The sequence below is a fragment of the Anolis sagrei genome, chromosome 1 (assembly GCF_037176765.1).
Source record: "Anolis sagrei isolate rAnoSag1 chromosome 1, rAnoSag1.mat, whole genome shotgun sequence".
NCBI lineage: Eukaryota > Metazoa > Chordata > Lepidosauria > Squamata > Dactyloidae > Anolis > Anolis sagrei.
Genome location: NC_090021.1, coordinates 245,912,712 through 245,939,932, shown reverse-complemented (window position 1 = coordinate 245,939,932; position 27,221 = coordinate 245,912,712). Strand labels below are relative to the sequence as shown.

The window sequence follows — 27,221 nt, the reverse complement described above, 5'->3', positions numbered from 1 at the left end:
CTTTTCTTCTTACTCGTTCCCACTATTTTGTCATAATATTATCATCTCTTTCACCACTGCCATCATGATTTTGATGATTTTTACGGACTCTGATTTTATGAGAGTTTTGAAACAGAAGTTGGTTGGGAGTGCCATTTTAGTGCCATAGTTTAATATTCATTTTCACATAAAGGAAAGAGAGAGCTGCACAATATTTTAGAAAGTCTAGCATCTCAGTTAATCCAGACCTGTACTCATTATAGTACATTGAGAAATAAACTAAATTTATCTCAGTATAAAATCAACTGATTTGAAAGCTCTTTCAGGACAAACACAGAGAAGGTTCAGACAGCGCATTCTTTAAATGAAATTGTCCAGGATGGACAAAAGAAGGCCTTCTTGGTTGTGGCCCCCCGCCTCTGGAACACCCTCTCCAGGGAAATACGACAGGCCCATCCCTCTCCTCTTTTTGTAAGAGCTTGAAGGCTTGGTGGTTTCACCAGGTCTTTGAGAATGAGCTTCAGCCCCCTGACCACTAGTTAGAATCTGGCCCTTTACCCCTACCTTTTACCCTGGTCAGTTTCTCAATTGGTTTAGGAAATGAGCATCTACAGGCCCCATTGGTACTACTGTTTGAGTTTGGTTACTGTGCTTTACCCATTTCCTTGACCCCCTATGGCTTACTTGGCACTACCTCTAGCCCAGCCATCCCAAACTGCCTAGGTCCTTTCTGAAATTCTGGCCCTAATAGTTAATCCTGGAACGAAGCATAAGGTCGATTGGTTTTATTGTACACGTGTTGTTTGACTATTGTATGCTTTTGTATTGTATTGTTCTGTTTTGTTCTGGTTTTTTTTGCTTACTCTGTATGGGTTTGTGTTTTTACAATTTGGAAACCGCCCTGAGTCCCCCAGGGGAGATAGAGCAGTATATAAATAAATAAATAAATAATAATTATTATTAGAATAAAGAAATTGTGTTACTGAAGGCAAAACATGAGGATATGTCAATTTAGAGTGAACCAAGCAGATACAGATCAACAGATAATGCTAGATTTTCAGGTCTTAGTCAAAGCACACAGAAATGATTGGAAAATGGATAATAGGATTCAGCCAAAACCTTTATGACATCTTTTCCTGCTAGAGTTATATTTGTCAGACTTGATTTTGGAAAGCGTTTTTCAAAATATAGTGGTGGAACTTTGCTGCTATAAGTTTCTGTGTAATACTTATTTCAATGTTTTTCATATTAGTTGGGTCTCCACTGGGCAATGAATTTTCCATGGTACTCCTCCCTTAGGGGCTCCTTTACACATTAAATGTATACTATGCACTGGGCAAAATACAAAGTGTTACCTCTACACGCTATATGGTTTGAGTCCAGGTTATGTATGGGGTTGGCTTCTCCATTCTGTACGCTCAGATGTTCCACTCTGTACAATCAGATGTTTTGAGGGACATCTACTTCATTCAATCGAAATTAGGTTAATTTATCCAGAGGACATTTTCTCCAGCGACTATTTGTGGAATGATCTGCCACAGGGGATTTGTCAACTGGATATGATGTTTGCCTTTAAAACAGTACCTAAATCCAAAAGTTTCTGGTAGGCCTATCAGGATTATTTCTAAAGGATAGATTGACTGATTAAAACATGAAAGGGGTATGAAATATCATCATCATCATCATCATCATCATCATCATCAGCAGCAGCAGCAGCATCAGCATCAAATGAACCAAAATGCCACAGTGACCCATGCAGGGTCATCCTAAGTTAAATTGCAACAAAGAAGAATGTATTCCATGCCAAGTCTGTTGAAATGGGCTGAAATTATAGCTAAATGTTAGAAATGCTAACAATAAGAATGTGTCTTCCACCCTACCTGAGGTAGCATCAAGTTTAAGGGCCCTGGAACAGAGTAGGTGGCATATATATCTCTGAATTGTAAGAGAGGGGAACAGAGGAAAACCCATGAAAAATATTTGCCACCTGAGGTACTTTCCTCATGCGATCTAATGACAGGGCTCAACTGCACCTCCATTATAGGCATTGGAAGATGAAAAAGCAAAAGCTGCATCACACTTCGGAGGGCATTGATGCACACTGAGCACTCTGTGTACTAGCTACTTATGTGAAGTAGTTCTCACAGAGAGGACTGCCTGTTCCTTCTTCTACAACACAATGGAAGAAATGCTGTTTAGTAGGATGTATTGCAGAGTCTTTGTACTGATTGATGCTGAGGCCACTGGCATGAGTACAATCTGGAAGTACCTGTCTCCTGGCTGGCAAAGTCAGCAAGTCATTCAGACAGTGGATCTCTCCATATAGGCGTGTTGGTCATGCATGTAACTGGGAAATGACATGCTGGGCCATAACAACACTGGACCGGGAGGTAGAATTTTTCAATAACATGGTGTTTCTGTTAATTGCATGGAATCTACTCCTGAAGAAAGGAATTGTAATCATGCATGCCAAGAAAACAGAATAATCACAGTCATCAATAGGGAAAAGGAAAAGGTTGTACACCTTCCCCATCCAAACCATTCCATTCAGTTGATATATTAAAGGAGGCCATCATGTATACTCATGTCTAAGCTGACCTCATGGAGAAGTCAAGGACAGATTTGGGGGATGAATTTGGGGGCATGCAATCTTTTCCTCTCCTTTTAGAAATGTATAGAGGGAACACATATAAGAAGAGCTAAAGAGGAGAAGATCTCTTTACAACAGAGAGGGTGTAAACTGCTTTACTGATCACAAAATGTATTTGTACAGATGATCTACAGCCATAGAAACACAGTTAGTTCCCTTATCTATACTGGAAAAATAAAGGAAGGCCTTTCTCCTTCCCCTCCATTCTTTTTTCACCTGAGTAATAATCAGCGGCAATTTGGAGTAGCCTGAAAAATGTTTACAGCATAAACCTCTGCAAAACCATTTTAAATAGAGGATTAGTATACATGCCTGCTGCAGTCTCTCTGCAGAGAGGCTTATGTAGTGAGCCTTATGCCACTCGCATGGAAAAATGGTGAAGATGGTGTCTTCATGCTGGGTCTCTATTCAAGAATTGACCCATTTGCAAATTGACCCAGGTTTTTTGTTTTGATTTTTTGTAAAAAAAATATATATATACATGAGTATATACAGTAGATAGGCTGAATGGTAAGAGGTATTCCATGTTGCCATTTTTTCTGGATTACTAAGAATATCATGGTGTGCTTGTATTCTCAGACACAGGTCATATGTTAGATCAGTTCCTTGTGCACGCAAATATGCTAACACATATTTAACTGTTATATTCACTACCCTGAAATGAAAATAAAATAGAAAGACCAGGATTTCAGTTTGTGCTTATTAAGAAGAATTATATAAATATTGTGAATGATTGTATAAAAACACAGATATTTCTAGAAGTCAGTGTAAACTCACATAGCTCTGAGGGCCTTCTTCCCATTTCTCCAGTTCCCTCTAATTTCTCAGAGGTGCTTTGAAACTGATATAGGCATTCCCTCATGACTCACAGCTGAATATATATGTCTATTCCATTGAAAGGATTACCATTGAGATAAAGTGGGGTAACAGAGCCATCCTACCACTGCCACCAATTTTCTACAAGGGCAGATTAAACACTTTCAAGCTGATTTTCCAGGGCAGCTAGAAATTTTGTTTGAAAGACACAAACAAAACAAATTCCCCCAGAAGCCACATTCCACAAGGGGCATAGGCATAGGCAGCCCTTGTAGTCACAATCTGATGGATTTTTTATATTTACACAGCAGGACCTGAAGATGAACAGGTGACCCATTCCTTCAATTCCCTGATGTGTATAGCAAAACCAGCCCTTAGAGGTGATTAGTTAAGTAAAGAGAAAGGCACTTCTACACCTAACAAGCAGGGCTTTTTTGTACAGCTAAACAGATCGAAAGGTTTGTGCATCTTACCATGAGGAAGATCCACCCATTCCCTTTTGGAACATAATATAGAGGTGAGCCAGCCAACAAGGAAATAAATGTGCATTTGGCTGGAAGTCCCCCATGACTAAAGCTACTGAAAGTATTTCCCGCAAGTAGCAGTTTCAAGCCCTTACCCAATAAGATCCAGTTAAGCTAGACTTGTGTTTATTACAGTGCACTGAGAAATAAACTAGACTTATCTCAGTATAAAAAGCAACTGATTTGAAATCTCTTTCAGGACAAAGACACACACAGGTGGTTGTGATAAATACTATGAATAAATAATTTGGCAGCTGTACGACTAAAAAAACCCTACATTTTCTGTCACAATATTTTAGTGTCCCCATGAAATCACGATACCATACAAAAGGAAATTTACATTGCTTTGTTTCACAAACATTGCTGTTGTAGCCTAAAGCAACAGTTCTTCCTTGAAGAAAAACAGTTTTTTTAAAAAAACATTGACCCTGCATTCACTAGATTTATGTAACAGGCTAAAAAATAAGCAGAGGGGCAGAGTGGGGTATTATTCAATGCTTCTGCCATTTTCTAGAATAGCAGTGGTATGTTTTCACAATGTATTATTTTCCTTCAGGAATCTAGTTCTATAGTAGATCTCTATTGCCATCAGCAGAGTCATAAACAGAATATACACATGGCCATCTAAGTTCAAGTATCAAGATCACTGAAGAAACATAGGGTGCAAATATATTGGCAGAATTGCTGCCATGTTATGAAACCATTTCAAACGAGTTTGTACAGAACTTCAGAGATTTGCCCGCAGCAGCAGATGTTATAAACTGGGCATAGAAGCTGGCTGATATTTTAACTACACCATCATAATCTTCATCATTTCTGGTCTTACTGTGTAGTGACAAATTGCAGTAAGATAAAAACTTATTCACACAGGGAAAAACAGAGCTTATGAGTGTACCACATTAATAAACAACAACAAGAAAAACAACACCAGAGTGCAGGCTTTAAGGTTTTTGTGGTCATCTGGATCATTGTCTTTGGAAAAAGAATACATCTGAGGTTAGTAACATTGGTTTAGCAGACCTGTTTAATTCTTTGTATGGCTGATTATGAGCTCAAATTTCTCCCCAACCCTCATCAAGATTCATGAGATCCAGTGTCAATTAAAAAGAAAGGAACGCTTCATCAGGAAATATCATCAGGTATTCCCCTTGGGACAGTCAACTGTTCATAAGTAGGGAGTGTGTTACTCGAGAGAAAGAGTTCAGGATTAACATCATTCCTGTGAGATGATTTGTTGCTGCCTTGGCTGCCTTGGCTGCCTTGTTGGGCGGCAACTAGGTGATGCAGGAGGTCTGTGATGCGGTTCAGCTTCTGGTCCATTTGAACAACCTGTGAAGACAAACAGAACAGCCACTCTGAGAATAAAATAAGCTAAAGAAACAGCAGAATTAACACAACTATATTCCATGTGTGAATTAATCCTTCTTATAACTCTGGATAGAAAAATGTAACACCCTATTCCTCATACTCAGGGTGAAATATATGAATGACGTATTGTTATAGCGAAATACTAAAATATATACCTGCCTAATGACCTCTCATATTGCACAAGTATAGTGCTATGATTCCACTAACAACCAAAACAGTATCCTATGGATCTGCTCCCTCCCAGGTTTCTAAAGGATGCAGCCAAGGTGGTTAAAATTTAATCTTAGCACTATAATGGTGTAGAGCTGTGGTTCTCAACCTGTGGGTCCCCAGTTGTTTTGGCCTACAACTCCCAGAAATCCCAGCCAGTCTATCAGCTGTTAGGATTTCTGGGAGTTGAAGGCCAAAACATCTGGGGACCTACATGTTGGAAGCCACTGGAGTAGAGGGAAAGGACCCTGAATGTTTACACTTAAGGTTTTGCCGGAAGGCCCATATCTCATGAATATCCTCCAACTATCCTGATTTGGCAGGACAGTCTTGACTCATCCTCTGTCAGTCAACCTTTTGAGCTGCTTTAAAAATTCCTTAGTTTACCTTCCCTACTTGCAGTTTCCCCCTTTGTCCTCAACTTGTGCTGAGCTAAAAGAACAGTAGTTTGAATTTGGTAAATTCAGCAGCAGGGAAAATAGCGGGCTGAATCTTGCTCTTCCAAGTAGGCTTAGGTAAAAGCAACTTCTGCAGCTACTCCTGCACCTTGCCTGTTCTCCCTCATTTCAATCATTCAACCACATTCTGATGTTATTTGACCACATGTGTCCCTCTGTAAAATGTCAGAGGGTATACTTGTGCCTTCTCTGGAAAAGCCTCACAGCTGGACTTGGAGAAACTTTCAGTAAAAAGGAGTTCAAAAACCAAAACACACCACCTCCCACCCTTGTTTACCTAATCTACTCTCACTGACTGAATAGGCTCTGTAGTGGGCACACCACATGGGGGAAAATCTGTATGTGCATTTTGACAGAACGCTTGCTTTTTCAAAGAAATATGATGCCGATATTTGCTGTGTCAGGTTCTGCTGTAAAACAATTAATCTTCTAATGTAAACTGAGCTATGATCTGCGGAAGAATTGGTGACCCTGCCGGGATGCCTGACCTCTGCCCTCTCACATCAAATATGAGCTGCCCCTCCTTCCAGTGCAGCATGAAGGATGGTTGTACTATAGCACATTCCTCCCTTCTTATGCCTTGTATTCCTACAGTAAGACATGGAGAATGAATAGGAAGGGAAGACAACATGTCTTAGAATGAAAAGGCTCAAGAATTGGAGCAGATATTGAAAAGCATTTTTGCCAATAGAAACAGAAATAGCGAATAGAAAATACGGTAATGAATGGAAATTTGAAACTGATATTCAGCAAGGCACATCTCTACACGGTGCCAGGTCTCTTTGATTTGCTGCCTCATTCTGCTGGAGGGTATGCCTTATTTTAAAATGGGGAGCTACATGCCTGGAGCAAATAGTTGTAATGCCAGCACACCAGCTGGCATGAGGGGAATACTGACCTCTTCCGCTATGAAGTACAAACAATACCAAAACAAATGCTGGTAATTGGGAAATGATGAGAGAGAGTCTGTTGGGAAGACTGGATTTTTCACGATCCCAGCAACAAGGGATTTGTGGAACCTCAGAAACTGAATAGAAGAATGGAGAGTACGTTTCGCCCCTGTTGCCTTCTTTTGTTCTTAAAGGATAAGAGAGCATGGGAGAATAATCTGTACCAGGATTTACTTGGCATGAGATATTCTACCCTTCTATTCCACTTCAGCGATGCTGGCTGGCACTTTAGAGAGGGGAGGGTGGAATAAAAGCCCTGCTACATTCCTTGACCACTCACACAGGGAAGGATGCCTTTTGTCTCCAAATGGGTGCTGCAGACAATAGAGTGCAAGGGCACCTCATGTTCTCATGCCCGGATTTAGCTTCTGTTTAATTCTAGAGATAATAGGAGCCTAACATGGCCACAAATCAGATGGTAAAAACTGTTTCAGGTTTGCCAAATTACAACAATAGTGTGTGTGTCTTGAAGGAGGAATGTCAGAATATAAATTCACAGTTTATAAAAGTGGTCATGGCTGACTGAGGTGTTTTCAAGGTGTAGTCCAAAGAGTAACTTTTCTAAGAATTGAAAAAAATAAGTATAAACAAGTAGTGGCAAACTGGCTGAAGTCTGAGAGCCAACATAGCCCACAATACTATGATCACCCTGATTTGCATTTTCCTATACAAACCAGTCTGAACACAGTGAAAAACCTATATGAATTGCATACACAACACGAGCAGCAATAGCTGCTCTGATATAGCCTTCTCCTTTAATACGTCTTCTCTTCCTCTCTGACCCACGCATTACCAGCACAGCTGAAATGTATAAGCGAAGCAGCCAATGCTTACGTTGCCATTCACATGTCCTGTAGGAGATTGCTGAGATGACAGCATTAATTTTTGGACTACCTAGCCAATGACCATGAGAATTCTGAGAACTGGAACTCCCAAAAGGTAATCTTTCCAAACTCAAGGAGAAGGAATTAATGAGCAATCCTTATGCTGCTGACCATTCAATTCCTGCTCCATTCCAAAATTACCTTCCCGCTAATAATGATAGTAGACAATAAGTTTAGATTACAGCCCTTCATCTAGAAAGAAGTACCACATTGCCCCTCACCCTAAAAACATAGGAAAGGTGCTGAAGTGTCTGGTAATGCAGTTTCATGGAAGTCAATCTACCCATGTCTGGTTATCGTCCAAACACCATTCAGAATAGTAAAAGATATAAGTCTGAAGAGAATGTCAACAAACCTGGAGAAATTCAAGGAAAGCTCAAATATTTCTCAGCTGAAGGAGAATTTTGTCAAATGATGTGGACACTTGCTGGGATACAGATACAGAACCACAAAAATACAAGGTGCAGGAGGATGCATTGAAGCTGGACCTCCTCCCAAAAACACAAGTCAAAGGTTGAAATCCTAAAATCACCAGCTCCAGAAAGAGTCATGAGAGGATTGTAATAAAAATATCCCAGATGGTGCGCTATGGAATACTACAGGCACAGCGCAGAAATTATTTCTACTATAAAAAGGAAATTATTTGCATCATGATAAAAACATTGTCAAGTGACACCTCCTAAAAAGATGAAAATTTTCACCATTTTCCTCATGGTGAAAATAGATTATCCTCCAGAAAGGAAAGAAAACCCAGTCAGCTATCATGAAATACACTAATATTTTGGGGTGTAAATAGAAGTGTTGAAAAATTGTGCTTGCAAATGACACACTTTGAAATTGAGATAAACAAACTTTCACCTAACAGCACCCAAGTCCTCTTGGATCATTTGTAACACCACCCATGGTTGCTTTCCAATATCCACCAAAAAACAACTGGTATCTTGTAATGTTTATATAATGAATTTTGTAGCATCTTTCAAGTGTGCAAAATGGCTAGGAAATCATGCTAGAACAGACAATCACCCCTGAGGTGGTGGGATGACAGGATTCATTACTAAGGATAAGCTCCATGTAGAGCTTGGCTATGGAGTGGTGGCTGGCATATTAACCTGCAATAAAAAAAAAGATGTTGAGTAAACTGCCCTTCATCTTTCAATACTTTCAGGACCAGGCTATATGTTGCATATGTGAAAACATGGGTTTTTGAGAAAGCCTTTGGAAACCTAGTTCAATAGACAAACACGGAATTATGTGCAATTGAATTTTGGAATTGCTTAGATGGTGACTTTGGACAATGAGGCTAATTGTGAAGGTATTGGTGGTATATGTTTTTAATGGCCCAAATGTATGTTTTTAAAATTCTGTTTTAATTGTTGTTTTTATTTTATATTGTTGAAGGCATTGAATGGTTGCTTGGCCTTGAGTCACCTTTGGATTCAAGAAAAGCGGGATTAAAAATTGTAAATAAATAAAATAAATGTTACAAGCATACTGTGTACATTTTCACTATATATGCCTTATAAAACTCCCAACAACCCTGAAACCAGCTTCTCAGGCCATGACTGATTCAGTAAGTCCACTAGAGCTGGACTGACTATTGGATTTAGGAGGATACTGCTACAATGTCATAATGTTTTAGGATGCACTAAAATGGCTTGCCCCGCATTATGAATCAATTCTAGAAAAACTACTCAAAGTAGTGCCATGTTTCTTAAACCTGATTAAATTAATGTGCTGTACATTCAGTGCATCCTACATTCCTCTATGAATCAGGCTTTCAAACACATTTCCTTGATTAGAAAATTAGCTGCAGTGCCAAGAGTGTAATAAAAGCAAGGCAGGCAGGGAGAAAAAGTGCTGACTCCACTTTAATATCAGCTCCTCTGGACAGCTCTGAGCCTTTTAGTAAAAACAGCAAACCATACTAATAAAATATAAAAATAATTCAAAATGATTTGCTCCTTTCATATAAAGTAGTAGAAAGAGGCAGATTCTTGGCAGATGGATGTGCCATGCAAAGGGGCCTGCAACATTTATACAATTCAGTTACCTGGAGCTGTAAAATTCACTATTTTCTTTTAACTTTTAAATAGCACCCACAGCATTCTCAAGCAAAGCGACCTTAGTTGCTGTAAGTTTTTTGGGTTGTATGGCCATGTTTCAGTAGCATGTTCCAGCAACCCAGTGATTCCAGCCATGAAAATCTTCGACAACTCAAAGTGACCTGAATTTGTTTGTTTGTTTAATTTAAACCCCACCTTTCTGCCAGCACAGGAACTAAGCCATTTTATAACAAATTAAAACAACATATAGCTAAATGACTTATTAATAAAGGATGAAAAACAGAATGAAAGAAAACAGGTAAAAGCACATTAAATTAAAAGACCTTTGTGCCACGTGAGAGCCAAAGTCCTGTCTAAAGAAAACATATACTGAAAAATGAAAGGGGGGGGGGGTGTTTGGGGAAACCGTGGTTATTGAAATGCATGCTTTAGACACCTACAAATCAACAAGTCCTACTCACTTATTAAGCCATTTTTTAAGATGGCAGCTGATATAATGCATGACCCAAATGAGCATGCATGTTTTTAGGGTATTGAAACACATGTGTCTTTCCTCTCCTCTTCTAATCGGTCATATGGTCAAGCTGCAACTGAACCTGAAAATTGGGTTTAGGCATAAAAGTTGTGCATCACTACAGAGAAATATTAAAAGTTAAACAAGGGGAGGTAGAAATAAAAGAACAACAGGAATTAATATTAATTGACAAGAACATAACATGGTTGCAGTACTGGCAAATCAAAGAGAAATTTAAATTAGATAGGAAATTAGGTTTTGCACAAGGCAACGAATTCTGGGATAATATCATGGAAACAGAAAGGAAATTAATAACTAAGTTATATAAAAAAATGTTAGAATGGTACCTGGAACAAAAGGAAGAAAAAAACTACATGAGAAGATGGAACGAAAACATACAAAGAAATATTAGAAAAGAAGAATGGAAGGAAATTTGGAGGAAAAGACAAAAGTTCACATATGCAATAGAGCTTAGAGAAAATTGGGTAAAAATATCGCAAAGATGGTACTTGACACCGAAAAAACTAGGTAAAATATACAACAATACGAGCACGGCCTGTTGGAAATGCAAGAGCAAAGAAGGGTCTTTTTTCCACGCGTGGTGGACGTGTGATAAAGCGAAAAAAATTTGGAGGAAAATACATAAGGAAATTCAAATTATGTTAAAAATACAGCTACCCTTGAAGCCGGAGATATTCCTGTTAGGAATATATGACAGAAAACAGGAGGAGAATAAAGACAAAATACTATTTTTGGCATTGACAGCAGCAAGGATGTGTTACGCCAAAGTATGGAGGCAAGAAGAGATTCCAGAGGTAAATGACTGGGTAACAAAAATGCTGGACATCAGGAATTTAGATAAGTTAACCTTTTTATTACTGAAGAATAAAGAAATTAAAAGAAAAGAAACGGACTGGAGTGAAGTTACAGAATATTTAAAAAAGAAGAAAAAAGAAATAGTAATTTGAGAAGTACAGATCAAGACTGAAATGTCAGAGTTCAGACTCTCCAGTCTGGCGCAACAGGCATGTAGTTTCAGAAATAAACAATCTCAGGCAGCATTCTTCTAAGAGAGCTTTACTAAAGCATCTACTACATAGGAACTACATTTTGGAACTAAAAAAGATGGCGACGGACACAGCACAAGACATACAGGCAAAAGTAAACATTCTGTCCTTCAAGCTGGGTAACTCCCTCTTTCTTCCCTGGGCAAAGGAATTTTCGTTATCTCTGTCTCAAGGTTCTTTCTCTCTCTGCCTCTTAATAACAATTCTAACACATAGCTGAATCCATCTTTGAAAACCAATACTAATACATTGTAATACATTATAATACTAATACAAACACATTGAAAACATACATACATATGAAATAACTATAACTACTCTGACAATTCCCCCTCTTTTTCAATGTGTTACAATATCTCTCTTCATACATACATGTGGTTTGCATAATAGTAACTTTTTGACTCTTAACTCTCAACTTCAATATTCACTTATTCTTTACTCTTTAACTTTTATAATAACTTCATCATACATTTGCTTCTCTTAACTTCTCTTAGCAATCTAATGACATTTCTATTACATACAATCATATCTTTGTTTGTTTCTATTACATCTTAAACACATATTATACTTCTTCCATATTACTCTGCTTGCTTCATTATAACTTTTCTACACACAGTAACTTCTTCTCATTACATAATACATTTCTGCAAACTTATAATGTCTTAGTACATACAATCATGTCTCCATACATTTCTGCATTTCTTTCACATATTAACTCTATATCATAACTGTTCTTCATTTCATAATGTCTCTTTGTGATTCTATAATCTCTTTAATACACACAATCACTCTTCTTCATTACTTCTTATTACATATCATTTCTTAGTACATATCATTCTTACATTTCTTCTTAAAGTACATCATAGCTACTTAATACATCATATCTTCAATATAACTACTATTCTTCGTTACCTCAATACTTTAATAACCATTACCTTTAATAATCATTTCATAATAATTGTAACCTTTTACACTCTATAACTTTACACCACATGATTTAACTTCTTAGTCTCAATACATCAATACAACAATACAGGGGAATAAATGCATCATAAAAATCTTAGCAATACACATAGCAAAACTACAAAGAACATAAAACACATTGCATTTTTGCAAAGGCACCTACGCTTTTTTTTTTTTAGTTGAACACAATTTCAAACATCTTGCACTATTACATTTTTAACAATCTGAACCAATTCATAACAAACTCATTTTATTTCAAAACATTCTGGTACTTGCTGGTTCTAGAAATCACTATCATCCCAGCTGGTGTAATCTTTCCCTACTGCAACTGTATCTACGCCCCCAGTGGCTGAATTATGGTACTGCATGTATTTCACTGCATCTCTCTCATTCATGACACTAATTTGCTTTGTAACTATTGGCTCTTCAGGTTCCTGTTTAACTTGCAAACTCTTTCTTTCAGGTGTTTTTGTCATTTCTCCTTTACTTTGTGGTGATTCTGCTTCTGACTTGTATGTGACTTCTCTTTCCTTTGAATGTGTACCTCTTTCTGCCAACTCTTGCACCCTCTGCATCACTTCTGCATATTGCTTAGCTATTTTCTCACTCTTTGTCTGTGTGTGTGTTCCTGACTCATGTCTCTTTTTCACTTCTGTGCCTGTGGCAACACTCCTTTCCTTTCTACGTGTATCTGGCTCAATCTTTACCTCTTGTTTCTGCTTCTGCTCAACCTGTACATCTGGTGCAACTTTTCTCTCCTCTCTCTTTGTGGGTAAACCATGTAAATTCTCTTTGTTAGTGTGTATGTCTTCCCAGTCTCTCAATCTTTGAAAATATGCCACTCTAGCTAACTTGACTGTTTGTGGTGAACTCAAAAATTTTAGATAATTCTTATAATAGCCTATGAAAAACATCTCACGATAACGGTTGCGTTTGTTTCTCTCATTCACAGGTAATAACACATTTGCACAGTGTCCAAAGATTCTCATGTGTCTGAAACTTGGTGCATAGCCATACAACTTACGAAAAGGAATATCATCCAACACCTGATCCCATAAACGATTTATTATATAATTAGCTGTGTGAATTGCTTCCGGCCAATAAACATTCTCAATCTTCGAGTCTTTGAAAATACATGTTTTCATTTCATTTATATACTCCATTCTTTTATCTGCAATTCCTTCCTCATTCTTAAACTGACTCATTTCAATGACTTCAATTCCTTCTGACTTCACAAACTGTTTTAACTCATCTTTACACACTTCAGCTCCTTTATCAATATACAGCGTCTCCAGTTGCACATCAAAAACATTCTCAACCATTTTTAACCAATTTCCGAGCTTCTCAGTGGCCTCTGACAAATCTTTCAAGAAATATACAAAAGAAAATTTAGATAATCTCTCCACTATCAACATAGTAAATCTAGAATTTGCACCACTTTGTTGGTAAGGTCCTGCAATACTAATGTGTCCTATTTGGAAAAGTCTCTCAGCTCTAATTTTGGACTTCTTGTAACACTTAATTGGTTGTCTTTTTACCTCACTGCAGATTGCACATTTTAAATCAAAATAACATTTTTCAAGCTCATATTCTGGACACAAATTTAAAGTTTTCTTCAAGACTTCCATATCAGCATGCCCCATAATCCTATGGAGTAAATGTATGCACCTGTCATGTTGAATCTCATTTTTAACACATTGCACTTGTACATTCTCATTGCTCTCTGTCTGATTTAATTTCTCAAACATTAAGTACATTTTATCTTTCTTCACACCCTTGGCAATCAAGACACCCTTGGGGTCAAAAATATAACAATAAATTCCCTTGAACTTTACTTGATAATTATGTTCAGTCAAAGTTGCTACACTTAACAGATTAGTTCTCATTTCTGGTACATACAATACTTTCTCCCAACAAACATTAAGACAAGGGATATAACACGTCCCAAACTTTTCAAACATGAGAAAAGACCCGTCAGCCATAGTTACCATACTCCCCTGGGTATATTGGGTACAATTAAAATGACGTAGAGAATTCGAAATATGATGTGTCGCACCCGAATCTAGTACCCATCTGTCTCTTTTGATGCCATCCAGTTCTCCTACAGCGGCAACCATGATCCTTGCTTCTTCGGCTTGACTTGAGCTATTTCTCCCATAATAGCCCCCTCTGCTTCCGCGACCTCTCTTTACTCTAACTCCAGGGACACGGCCCCCTCTGGACTGGTATCTTCTCTCCACACAATTCCGAGCATAATGTCCAATTTTATTGCAGTTGAAACACCTCCGGCCAGCCTGGGCAAATTCTTTGGAAAGTTCCGCTTCTCTGGCTGCAGCTGACACCACACAGGAATTTATCTTTCTGCTGCTGTTTCTCTGTTCATCTTCACAGTAACTGGTCTCGGCTCCATATCTCTCACAGGCCGTTCCACTGAGTTGAAACTTCCTCTCTTTGCAATCTCTTTTATAATGCCGTCTTCTGTTGCAAAAATAACACCGATGACGGTCTGCACATCTCACCGACGATTTATCACATCCATCACTCCGTCCGTCATTCTCATAAGTTAGTCGGAACTTTGAAAAAGCCATTTCGTAACCTCCGGAATCCCGGATTTAATCCCAGCTGTAAGAAAAACAGCTTCTGGCAGTTTTATGGCTTGGCTTGGCAGATTCCAACATCAATCACCTTCTTAATCACTCAATTGGCCCAGCGCGCCCCGCTGCGTATCTTCTTTCAAAACTCAGCCTCGTTACTCACCGCAGGCTGCAATCTTTGTCATCAACTCACACTGAATAGCCACGGCAAAATTCTCTCTTTTGCTCCGTCAGGCTGTTTCAGTTCCCATGCTCCGTCAGCCTCTTCTGTCAACTGGGTTGCAATTCAGGGCTCCGGCAGCATGCTTACAGGTCTGCTCCTTGGTACTCTTATCATCCATAAATCTGGTCATAATCCTGGGCATAATCTGGGCCCATAACCAAATGTCAGAGTTCAGACTCTCCAGTCTGGCGCAACAGGCATGTAGTTTCAGAAATAAACAATCTCAGGCAGCATTCTTCTAAGAGAGCTTTACTAAAGCATCTACTACATAGGAACTACATTTTGGAACTAAAAAAGATGGCGACGGACACAGCACAAGACATACAGGCAAAAGTAAACATTCTGTCCTTCAAGCTGGGTAACTCCCTCTTTCTTCCCTGGGCAAAGGAATTTTCGTTATCTCTGTCTCAAGGTTCTTTCTCTCTCTGCCTCTTAATAACAATTCTAACACATAGCTGAATCCATCTTTGAAAACCAATACTAATACATTGTAATACATTATAATACTAATACAAACACATTGAAAACATACATACATATGAAATAACTATAACTACTCTGACATGAAATACGTCAAAAAGAGGGAAAGAAGAACAATAAGAACATAAACACTAAAAGGATGGAAAAGATTTCTGGAGGATACCAGGAGGTCAACTTTTAGATCTATATATATATTTTCTTTTTCCTTTTTTCGTCTTAACTCTTTTCTCTCTTTTCTCTTTTTTCTATCTTTTCCTTTTTCCTCTTGTTATATTTTATGTTTTATGAAAACTTCAATAAAGAATATTTTTTAAAAAGTTGTGCATCACTTCACCTATCATTAAAAAATACCTTCTGTCTCACTGAGCCCTTAAATGTACAAAGAAGAGAAGTAGGCTGTGACAATCCTATTTATCTACACTTACAACTTCATTACATTTACCCTTGAAAGCATAATAATAATAATAATAATAATAATAATAATAATAATAATACAATCAAGGCAATTAACACTTGGGCTATCCCTGTCATTAGATACACTGCTGGAATTGTGAACTGGACACAAGCACAAGCATTATACCCGCGTAGTGATGTCGACAGACTTTACTTGCCCAGAAAATCAGGAGGCAGAGGGTTTCTGCAAGTGAAACAAACGGTAGTAGAAGAGAAACATGCACTGGCAGATTATGTGAAAGGTTGTCAAAAATCAACATTGAGGGCAGTCAATAGTAGTTAACTGCTTAAAGTGCAAAAGACAAAGAGTGAATACCATAAAAACACAATCCAGAGCAGAAGAGAAAACTGGCAAAAGAAGGCTCTCCTTGGACAGTTCCTGGGAAAAATTGAGAGTCAAATTGACAAAGAAAAAACATGGCTGTGGCTCACAAATGGAACCTTGAAAAAGGAGACGGAGGGCCTGATTCTGGCAGCCCAAGAACAAGCCATTAGAACCAATGCCATCAAAGCCAGAATTGAAAAGTCGACAACAGATCCCAAGGGAAGACTCTGCAAGGAAGCAGATGAAACAAGAAGCTGCTGCAAGAAGATCACGCAGACAGACTATAAGCAGAGGCATAACACCGTTGCTTAGATTATTCATTGGAACTTATGTCACAAAAATACCATCTGCTTGCGACAAAGAACTGGTGGGATCACAAGCCTGAAAAAGTTACAGAAAATGAACATGTCAAACTACTCTGGGACTTCTGAATTCAGAATGACAGAGTTTTGGAGCACAAAACTCCTGACCTCACTATCGTATTAAAAAACAAAGTATGGATTGTTGATGTTGCAATTCCAGGCAACAGAAGGATTGAAGAGAAGCCCTCCAGGTGCTTTGGATTTCAACTCCCACAATTCGTTACTTCCTATCAGCAGTTGAAGTCCAAAACACCTGGAAGGTTGAAATATGCTCATGCCTGCTTTATGTATTACAGTATTCCAAAGAGCATGGAAACCGGACAATTAATCTCAAATTTCACTTAAGTTCTCAAGTAATTACAAGTAGTGGTTGAATGTTGTAGATAAATCCAACATTACATGGGAATTGCCAAACAAATGTACATCCAGTATCTAAAATTTCTGGGCTGAACACAGTCTAGATACAGCTGTTTTAGTTGGAAAGAACACAAAAAGGCCACATATTCTTTTTTACATTTGCAGCTGTAACATTTCTACTTAGAAGATGGAATTATGTATGCCCAGAGAAAAGTAACACAGGAACAAGTGCCTTTTACACTGCACTTAGCACTTCGTGTGCCATGTAAGGTAACAACAGAATGCAAATATGAACACACACACACACACACAGATTATCTATCTATTTGTTCTGATTGCTATTCCTCCATGGCCGAAACTATCTGAGTGTTACATCAGTCTGTTCAATGAAGCGGTCTTGTGTCTGTTGTCTCTGTCAAACAAGAGCTCAAGGGAGTATCTATACCTGGCATGGGCAAACTTCAGCTCTCCAGGTGTTTTGGACTTCAACTCCCAGAAATTCCAGCCAGTTTGCCGGCTGTTAGGAATTGTGGGAGTTGATGTCCAAAATACTTGGAGGGCTGAAGTTTGTCTATGTCTGATCTATACTATAGAATTAATGCAGTTCGATACCACTTTAAGAGCCATGGCTTCATGCTATGGAATCCTGGGAGTTGTAAGTTTTGTGAAGCACCAGCACTCTTTAGCATATAAGACTAAGGGCCATGTAAAACCACAGCTGCCATGACTTCAAAGTCTTGAGTAATGACAGTTAAAGTAGCATCAAACTGCATTACCAGTCTTTAGTTCAGATACCTGACACTGCATTTGCTCTCAAAATTCAGCTGCTTGGTTATTCATGCCAGTTGGTGTAACTCATGAACTGATCGTGTGCTTCACTTTACTGGGAAAATCGCTAGTTGGAAAAAGGCACCATTGCCCAGTTTTCCCAGGAACCTCTAGAATGCAACTCAATTAATAATGATCAGGTGCCACACATTCATGTCTTCTCCTTCTCAAGATCACATACTCTCAAACAGCCCAATAGTTAGTTGTTACTGTGGCTCAGTAGTCAGTACACATGAGAAAAGAGTATAAAGGGGTCCAATGCTTATTTGCAGCCATGCCTGAAGATTATGAAGAATGTCATGCACAACCTAATATGTACATTATCTCTTGGCAAAACAAGAGTGGTGTATAACAAACCTCTGGAACTGGTTGTATGTTGGTCTCATACAACCAGTATGAGACCAACTTTGATTTATGTTCTGTGTAACTTCTGTTGGTTTCCCAACACATATGTGTACATTTTCAAAAGTAATAGACTAAATGTTGAGAGACCAATACTTTGAATGAAAGACCTGTCAGCGTTAGTGAACCTAGGACTAATATGAGGCAGTGTATTGTAGAGGTTAAATGTTGGGCTAGGACTCTGGAAGACTATTGTTCTAATCCCTGCTTGGCCATGGAAATCCACTGGCGCACCTTGGCCAAGTCACACTTTCAGCCTTAGAAGGCAATGGCAATCCTCGCCTGAGCAAATCTTGCCAAGAAAATCTCAGGGAGAGTTGAATTAGGACTGCCATAATTTGGAAAGAACATGTGACTACATGATGATGACAACAACAACAGGAGCATTATACCTCCCATTCATATCTGAATAAACAAAGAGAAATTGGACAGCTTTCCCTCAATGACTGTCAAGTCATAGCCGTGATTCTAGCTTGGGAACTCAGCCTCAGACATATACCCAGATTACTGGAACACATCTTCCTCTCAAGTAGCTCTCTGTTTTCACTCCTTTTGGCCAGAATTCCCTCCAGTGAAGACAAAATGGTCTTTTATTTGGGGACAACAATGAACTCCAGGTGTTGTTGCCTCCTCCGTGGAGTTATGCGAATTTCCTTAGACATCCAGCTATGTAGGGGGATGTGTGCCCATTCCTTCTCTACTTGTTAATAAAACTATTTGGCAGTTGCTTTTTAAGAGTCACTGCCCTTTGTTTTTGTTTGCTGGGAGAAGTCTTGCTATTAAACAGTAATATCCTCCCTGTTCTGGTTTCTTCCTATGAATTTGTTGAAGTGGAATACTTGGAGTTAAAAAAAAAAAGCAAAATGACTCCAGCAGAAATAAAAGAACCTCTTTAAAAAAGCTTCTTGCTGAAAGCACACATGCACATACACACGAAAAAACCTTGGTCCCCTTCCAAAGTAGACTGCTACGCTCCTTGAATCCTTGGCTCTCATTCCAGTGTGATACTAAGGCTATGACTAATAACCCCCTGCCTGTGCCTGCTGATAATTTCACCGTTGAGTAGCTGTTCTGGTTCTGGTTCATCATAGTACATCCTGAAGATGCCAAGATTTTTTTATTATTATTAAAAAAACCCTGAAAGAATGGGATAAAATGCTTGCAGGTCTAGAGTGCTATAAATATATTTTTTTCATCTGATGCATTTAACAGCTCTGCTGTTACAAGGCAGACATTTTCCTCCCTCAAAGTTATTTTATTAGATGCTGGCTAAGACAATGGGTCCCCCTAACTCCCCCCTCCCCCCTTGTGCCTTGCACATACATTTTTAATTCAAACCAGATTTTAGATTGTTCTCATCTTTTAAAGCAAACATGCCATGTATCACGTCGGGCTAGTCCAGCACTGCATATGTTATATTTCACATCTCACTATTCCCAAGCAGCAGTGTTGCTTTTCAAAAATAAATGAAGAATGTTTACTTTGTAATATTTATTATATATTTTTAAATGGCCTATTTACCCCTCCAGAGCCCCATTTTACAACACACAGTATGAGCATTCTCACCCGTGAAAATTAGCACAACATAGTTAACTTACTCTTTTTTGGTAACTCAGTTCTAGTCCCAGCTCTTGGTTATACAGGCCCATTGATTAGCTTGGCCATTAAACTGTAAGCAATGATTTGTATGTGTGAATGAGCTACCACAAATCTGAAGGTACATGTGGAATTAATGCAGTTTGACACCACTTTGACTGCCATGGCACAATGTCATGCAATCATGGGAGTTGTAGTTTTACAAGGCTTTTTGCTTTCTCTGCCAAAGAGCGCTGGTGCTGCACCAAACTGCAAATTTCAGGATTCAACAGCATTAAGCCTTGACAGTTAAAGTGGTGTCTTTAGTAGATGCGCCCTAATTCTGCAGACTGGACTGCATGTCCTCCATTTTAGTTGGGTGAGTTCATGCCGTCAGTTACCAGCCATCAAGTGTTATATACAAAAATCACTTGATGTGCGTTTAAGTAAATCTGATTTTCTTTGTTAATTTCCTAGCTGGTACAAGCTTTCAACTCTTAAGCTACACAAACCTGCAACCTTCTTTTTACAATGTCTTTGCAATACCTTACTTTCCAATTTGCTTATCTATAGCTATCTAATCTATACTGTTTTATTTAGTTAACCACTTTATTGTACTTTGCTATTTGTCTCTTGGAGGCCCTACTGGACTATATCCTATGTGACAAAGAAGACATCTCTTCATAGAGGGTCCCTTTTCTGTCCTCCCTCTTCCCACTCTTCTCATGGGGACAACAGACTGCGTGCTTATTCCCATGCCAAGACTGCCTATCCATCTGGCTTCCCTCCAGTGCCTGCTGGAGGTTCAAATCTGCTTAAGTGGGTGAGGAGGTTACAGGCAGAAGTTGAAACAGAGGGAATCTGTTCTGATTCCTTTCTGTAAGCAGAGAAATACAAATGGATTTTTCTTACCGAGTAATTTCTTTAATGGGACTCTTTGCAGTTTTGCTGCATTTGGAGAATTTTCAACCCAAAATGGCAGGTTAAAAATACAACACACACACACACAAAGCATTCTACCTGCCCAGCTATAAGGTTCTTACATTATAAAAGCATAGGGTTACAATCATCTTTCTCTAACAAGGATTTGATAAAGCCAGAAATTAACACTGAGACAGCTTTATGGTGCTGTTTCTTCCCTGTCCACTAACGCTGGCAGGATGATGGAACGTAGAATATTGTTTTCAGAGAAGCACCACCACCACCATAATTATTGGTACAACTATTTTATTATTCTAGCCAGCCCTCTATATTCATGGATTCAACCATCAATTGCTTGAAAATACTCCTTCCCCAAAATAATAATAAAAACCACCCCATGTTTCCACTAACACCATGAAGTACTGCTCATCCCATGCCAGCTCTAGTGAAGTTCCTAGAAAGGAATGGTTTTGAAATCCATTTTGATATGAGATGAACACTTGATATTCTAATATGATTGGTCTAGTCTGAAAAGGAGTTTTGTTGCAATTTCCTGTGTCATATATGTGTCACACCAGAAAAGGCCCAAAACTGTTGTAGGAATAACTGGACAATTTATAGACAGTGCAAGTGCTCTCACAATAATACTACAATTAATGAAGTAGATGTAATCCAGGACAATGCGTTTTAAACAGAAAATTAGTCCCAGGAGCAGAAACAACATAGAAATAATAGGTATAGGTTCCTACATAATAAATAGAGCAGTTTAACATATTTCAGCACCCCCCCCCCCCAAAGTAATCAGAATCACCCGTCAAACAGAAAAACCAGGAAAGATAAGTCTTGTATAAATAAACAGTTTTTTGAACTTAAAGCCTTCTTTCAAAATGCATCTAGGAATAACTCCGCCCCCCTTCCACAAGCCTCCACTTTTTATAAATCCCATTGTGGTGATGAAACTTTTGATAACATAACAAGGGGAGCTGGTGTGTTAAGCTTAACTGCTCTCTCCTTTTCTCTCTGTTTTGCTTTTTTACTATTGCTCAATAAGGGATTCTGTAGGGATCTGCCATTTACCTTATCTGTTGGAGGCAGGCACAAATGGCTATAGTAGGGTTGGCTAAAATAGGATTTTACTTTTTCCTAGCTCAAATTGTTTTACTACATTGTTTGCTGTAGACATATTGCTGAAATCTAACACAAAAAGTCCATGTTTCTCCAGCTTTCCCTTAGTTTATTCCCATGGCCAATGCTACTATGCATGTATATATCTAAAAAACAACTTCTAGTTAGACAGGAAGATAAGGGAGGTGGGTGGGTGGACAAAGCCCCTGTAAAAATCAGTGTCATTGTCAGAGACTTTGTAAACTGAGAAACCTGAACTAATCAGTTATCCAACAACAAAAACCAGATCCTAAAATGGTTCAGAATTCAGTTCCCCAAAGAATGGAACCTGAAATAACCATACTTTTTGTGAGGAAAATGTAACCTTTTGTTTCTCTAATGAAGGCTGACAAGACTGCATTTTAGTAGTATACCATGTGTTTCCAAAACATGTCAGAACCAGAATCCTGTATTTTCTTATCCTTCCACAACGATGGCAACATTTACCCACTGTTTTGAATGGAAAATATAGAACATGATAAAATATAATCATGGACACCATTATGAAGGAAAATCTTCAAGGTTTTAAAACTAATATCTCTCCCTATGAACCAGCTAGGTGCTTAAGATAGCCTGGAGATAGTCTGGAGAGATAATCAGTCCCGCCTCCTTCACAGATGCGATTGGTGGGAATGAGAGACAGGGCCCCTCAGCAGTGGCCCCTCGGCTATGGAACACCCTTCCTAGGGATATCAGATTGGCCCCCTCCCTCCTAACATTTCGAAAAAGAGTTAAAACCTGGCTTTTTGAGCAAGCATTTGCAAATGCAGTGTAAAAGACTAATTTAGATCCACGGAATGATTGGACGATGCGACTGGAAAATGATTTTAGTAATGAGATGCCGAGGACTTGTGTGTTATTGTTTGTATTGTTTTTACTGTTTTAATATGGTCTATATTCTATGTTAATGTTTTAAAATTATATTTTATGTTGTTGGGGGCATTGATTGCCGACTATATACCGTCTTGAGTTGCGTGCGGGCTGAAAAAGGCAGTATATAAATATGGGAAATAAATAAATATTTCAAATAAATATTTCAAATAAATATTTCAAATAAATATTTGTAAAGGTTTCAGCAAAATTAAGTTCTATATCAAGAAGAGTTTTTATACTGATATCAATAGGAGGATAACTGGAAACACTGTACCACTGAGGGCAGCTATTTATCTGTGCTATTTGTGTTATTAGAATAAAACTTAGTACAATGCCTCAACTTGTTCTCCTGTGAATTTCCTGATAGGCAAGGCTTAAAAATACTTAAAGGGAATACTGATGTTGATGGAACTACTTGTGCTACAAAGTGTTTTAGGATTTTGAAAACATGTTTTATCAGTGATAAGAATAATACACAAGAAATATGTGCCTATACCAACAGTAAGATAGTATCATTCTACCACTCTCTTCTTTTTTAGGGAACTATGGTCCATCTCCTGCTTTAGCCACATCTGAAATGAAAGTCAGTGGGAGGTCATGCAAATTTGAATTGGTTCCCTCAGTTTATTTTGTTGTAGGAAAACGTACCATGACATTTGACTTGTGTTTTCAAGCCTGAGGTGTTACTTCAATCATTTTGGTGAAATTCAAATAAATGGTTTACATTCCCTTGAGTTCTCAATATTTCGCAAGTTGATCTGCTAGAGTTGGTCTAATCTCAGAGTGATCCAGATATTTAATGAAGCAAACTACAAGCAAAAGCTAAAATGAGTTCATGTTCCATTGGTGGTATCACTTAGAAATAGTGTTATTTCATTAGGATTGTTTTTTTTTAAAAAAATAACAGCATGGGATATTTTTGAAATGCAAACTTGTGATCTTTAGCTAGTGTTCAGATTTTCTACAGCCATTTCCTTCCTTTCTTTGCACATATTGGCTCATCTATAGGGTGAATTCCCCCTATATAAGCTTCCAATAGAAGTTGAGTCTCTAACTCCTGTGCACAGTTGTGATTGCATAATAGAAAAGGTCAACACAAGGTTTCTCTCCCCCTCCCTGAAACTGCAGTCTATTTACAATTCTATGGCTAATTTCATTATTGGAACAGGCTTGTATATCAGAGTTGGACAAAGAAGCTTTCCATGTGTAGAAGATGACATGAACTTGACCTCTGCCAAGAGACCCACAGCTCACAAGTGCTTTTGTGCACACTGTGAACACCTGTACTAATCATGCCTACCACTAACCTGGGGGTCACTGTTCATGGCAAAAGTTTTCAATCAGCCACCACAGGAGACAGATAGTATTATATTACTGGCACAGTTCTTCAGAAAGTGGAAAGAAAAACATTTTTTAAAAAAGATGACAAACTAAATGGCAAGACAGATATCCTTTAAAAGGGTTGAATGATTGATCAGAGATTGGTTGCATGATCTAGATGCAATGCGGATTAAAACACTTCATGGATATTGAGCAAAGTGGAAGATTTTAAGTTTTGTTATTATGACCAATATCTTTTAGACCGAACAACATATTCCTTTATGAACTTGACTGTCTGAAAGTGAATTTTTCATAACAAGGCTTTGATCAAACACAATAGGTGATATGACCTACTGATATAATGTATGATCATAAGCCTATTCATGTATCAAGAATGTAACCACCCAGTGGTTTGTGGATTGCTTTTTACCTTCAAAATGATGTACAGTCTGTGATGTTTGATACCAATAGGAAAGAAAAATTGGATAAAGACAAGGAGAATTTTACATAGCTGATAAGAAAAGGTGGAACAATTTTACACTGACCCTGAACAGGTGGTTGGCAGCTGTGATGATCTGGATGAGGGCGAACAAATTGAAATTGAATCCTGACAAGACAGAAGTACTCCTGGTCAGTTGCAAGGCTGAACAGGGTATAGGGTTACAGCCTGAAGACACAGGTTTGCAGCTTGGGAGTTCTCCTGAATTCATCACTAAGCCTGGAACCCCAGGTTTCGGTGGTGGCCAGGGGAGCATTCACACAATTAAAACTTGTGCACCAGCTGAGCCTGTACCTTGGAAAGTCAAACTTGCCCACGGTAGTCCATGCTTTGGTTACATCCAAATATATTACTGCAGTGCACTCTATGTGGGGTTGCCTTTGAAGATGGTTTGGAAGCTTCAAATGGCCCAATGGGTAGCAGCCAGATTGCTCACCGGAGCAGCGTACAGCGAGCACACAATCCTCCTGTTGTGTCAGCTCCACTGGCTGCCAGTCTGCTACTGAGCACAATTCAAAGTGCTGGTGTAACAGTTTGGCCTACCCTGAAGGGTTGGTGTGTGAAGGGTTGGTATATAAAGAGTTGGTGTAAAGGCAGAAGCCAGGCCCAACTTGCTAAAGCTAAGCAGAGCTGAAGGGTGGAGCAATCAGGCAGTCTCTAAGCCAGAAGAGTAGCCTTACTGGCCGATGAAATTAGAGGGAAAAAGCTCAGTAGGTGGAGATGGGCAGAGCCAGGGGCAAAGGGAAGAAGAAAGCAGCCATTTTAAGTTCAGTTAGGGTTTTGGAAGCAAAGAAGAAGGATGAGGAGCAGTGAAAGGGGAAGGAAGAGATTTGGGAACTGTTTTTTTTATAGGAAAGAAGCTTCTTTGAGGAATAATAGTTATCAGGCCTCTATAGTGTTTAGACTGCTGAAGGAAGGAAGGAAGGAAGGAAGGAAGGAAGGGAGGGAGGGAGGGAGGGAGGGAGATTTCAAAAGGGTTTAAAAGATTTGGATTTCTGTATGTAGAACTTTGTTTTAAAGAAACTCAAGATAGAAATACCATTCTATGTAACAAGAAAAGCCTGACAAGTCATCTGCAACCATTACGCTTATTGACTGTTCAAAATAAACAAAATGTTCCTCTTTTATCCCAACTGAAGTCTCCATGTGGCTTTTAAACATTTCAGTGAAGGAGGTGGTCTATAAAAATAATAAATTGGTGGCAGCAAAAGTAATCTTTAATAAATGATTGGAAGGAGCAAAGGCAAAATATAAAATACAGTGGTGGTTTCCCAATGTCTGGCTTTCTGTGAGTGGGTGTGTGTGTGCACTGGTTGCCTCACAGTCTCGCCTTGGGACAAGCCTTGTTGTTTGCCTTTTGTCCTCCATCTTGTGTGTGGTGTGCCTGAGACAAATTCTGCCTACCATCCCTCCACTGTTTTTTTTTATAATTGGTGGCACCTGGTGGAATATCTCCAATTTGCTGGGACATTCTTTGCTATAGCTGCCTTCTGACCTTCCACAAAAGAGTGAAAACGTGGCTCTTTGATCAAGCCTTTGCAGAACCTATGCAATAGACAAATACAGAATTATATGCAAGGACTATTGGAATGACCCGGATTACGATTATGAATAGCGTGGTTTAAACGTGATTATATTGGTTTAAATGTTTTTAAATGTTTTGATGTATTTTATAATCTTATTTAAATATTTTTTTATTTTTTTCATTGTTTTAATAGCATTGAATAGCTGCCTACATTGTAAAGCTGCCTTGATTCCCCCCCCCCCCCCGGGTTGAGAAAGGTGGGGTAGAAATGTTGTAAATAAATAAATAAATAAATACACAATGCAAGATGTGAGGATCTGGCAGAATCAGTAAAAAGAATGCTTTGATTTCTTAGCTTTAATTAATCCCACAAATCTGCAGAGTAGCACACTTAAATTTTAGAGCTCAAACAAGATTATACTGACATCTGGATGACTAGATGTCAAAACTTTGTCCATTTGGAAGACCATTTAAATATGCAAAGATCAGATAACTGATAACCAAACAAATCCTAACTGGCATGCAAGTGAGTGAAAATTGCCCAGAAAAGACCTAAGAGGCATGCATTTTCTATCAAGAAAGTCTTCCCTTGTCCACAGTCTTTGAATGCTGAAGGATAGCAATTCATTTCACTCAAATCAATACAAAAGTGAGAGCTTGTTCAGCAAAATTCTCAATTGGAAAGTGAGGGTACTGGGCAGGATTGTTCCTATATTTTCATCATGATCTTTACCTCCTCTGGTATGGTGTGGATAATGTATAAAAGTCTGTTCTAACATCAGAAAATATACATCCTCCTGTAAGAGCACAACTGCTCTGCTCCAAACAGGTTACTAATCCACCTTTTGGTGTGTAGAACATCAGGAAGGAAGGA

The 27,221-nt window shown here is 38.6% G+C and overlaps 1 protein-coding gene across 2 annotated transcripts in view; it reads right to left on the bottom strand.

Moving 5' to 3' along the window:
- Positions 1-2,001: 2,001 nt before the first annotated feature.
- Positions 2,002-27,221, bottom strand: part of KCNQ1 (potassium voltage-gated channel subfamily Q member 1) — a 371,634-nt gene continuing 346,414 nt past the window's right edge. For both annotated transcript variants that reach the window (XM_060768420.2, XM_060768431.2), the window contains one exon: positions 2,002-5,298. In XM_060768420.2, the coding sequence (XP_060624403.2) occupies positions 5,092-5,298 (207 nt within the window). In that variant the 3' untranslated portion in view covers positions 2,002-5,091. The remainder of the gene's footprint in view (positions 5,299-27,221) is intronic.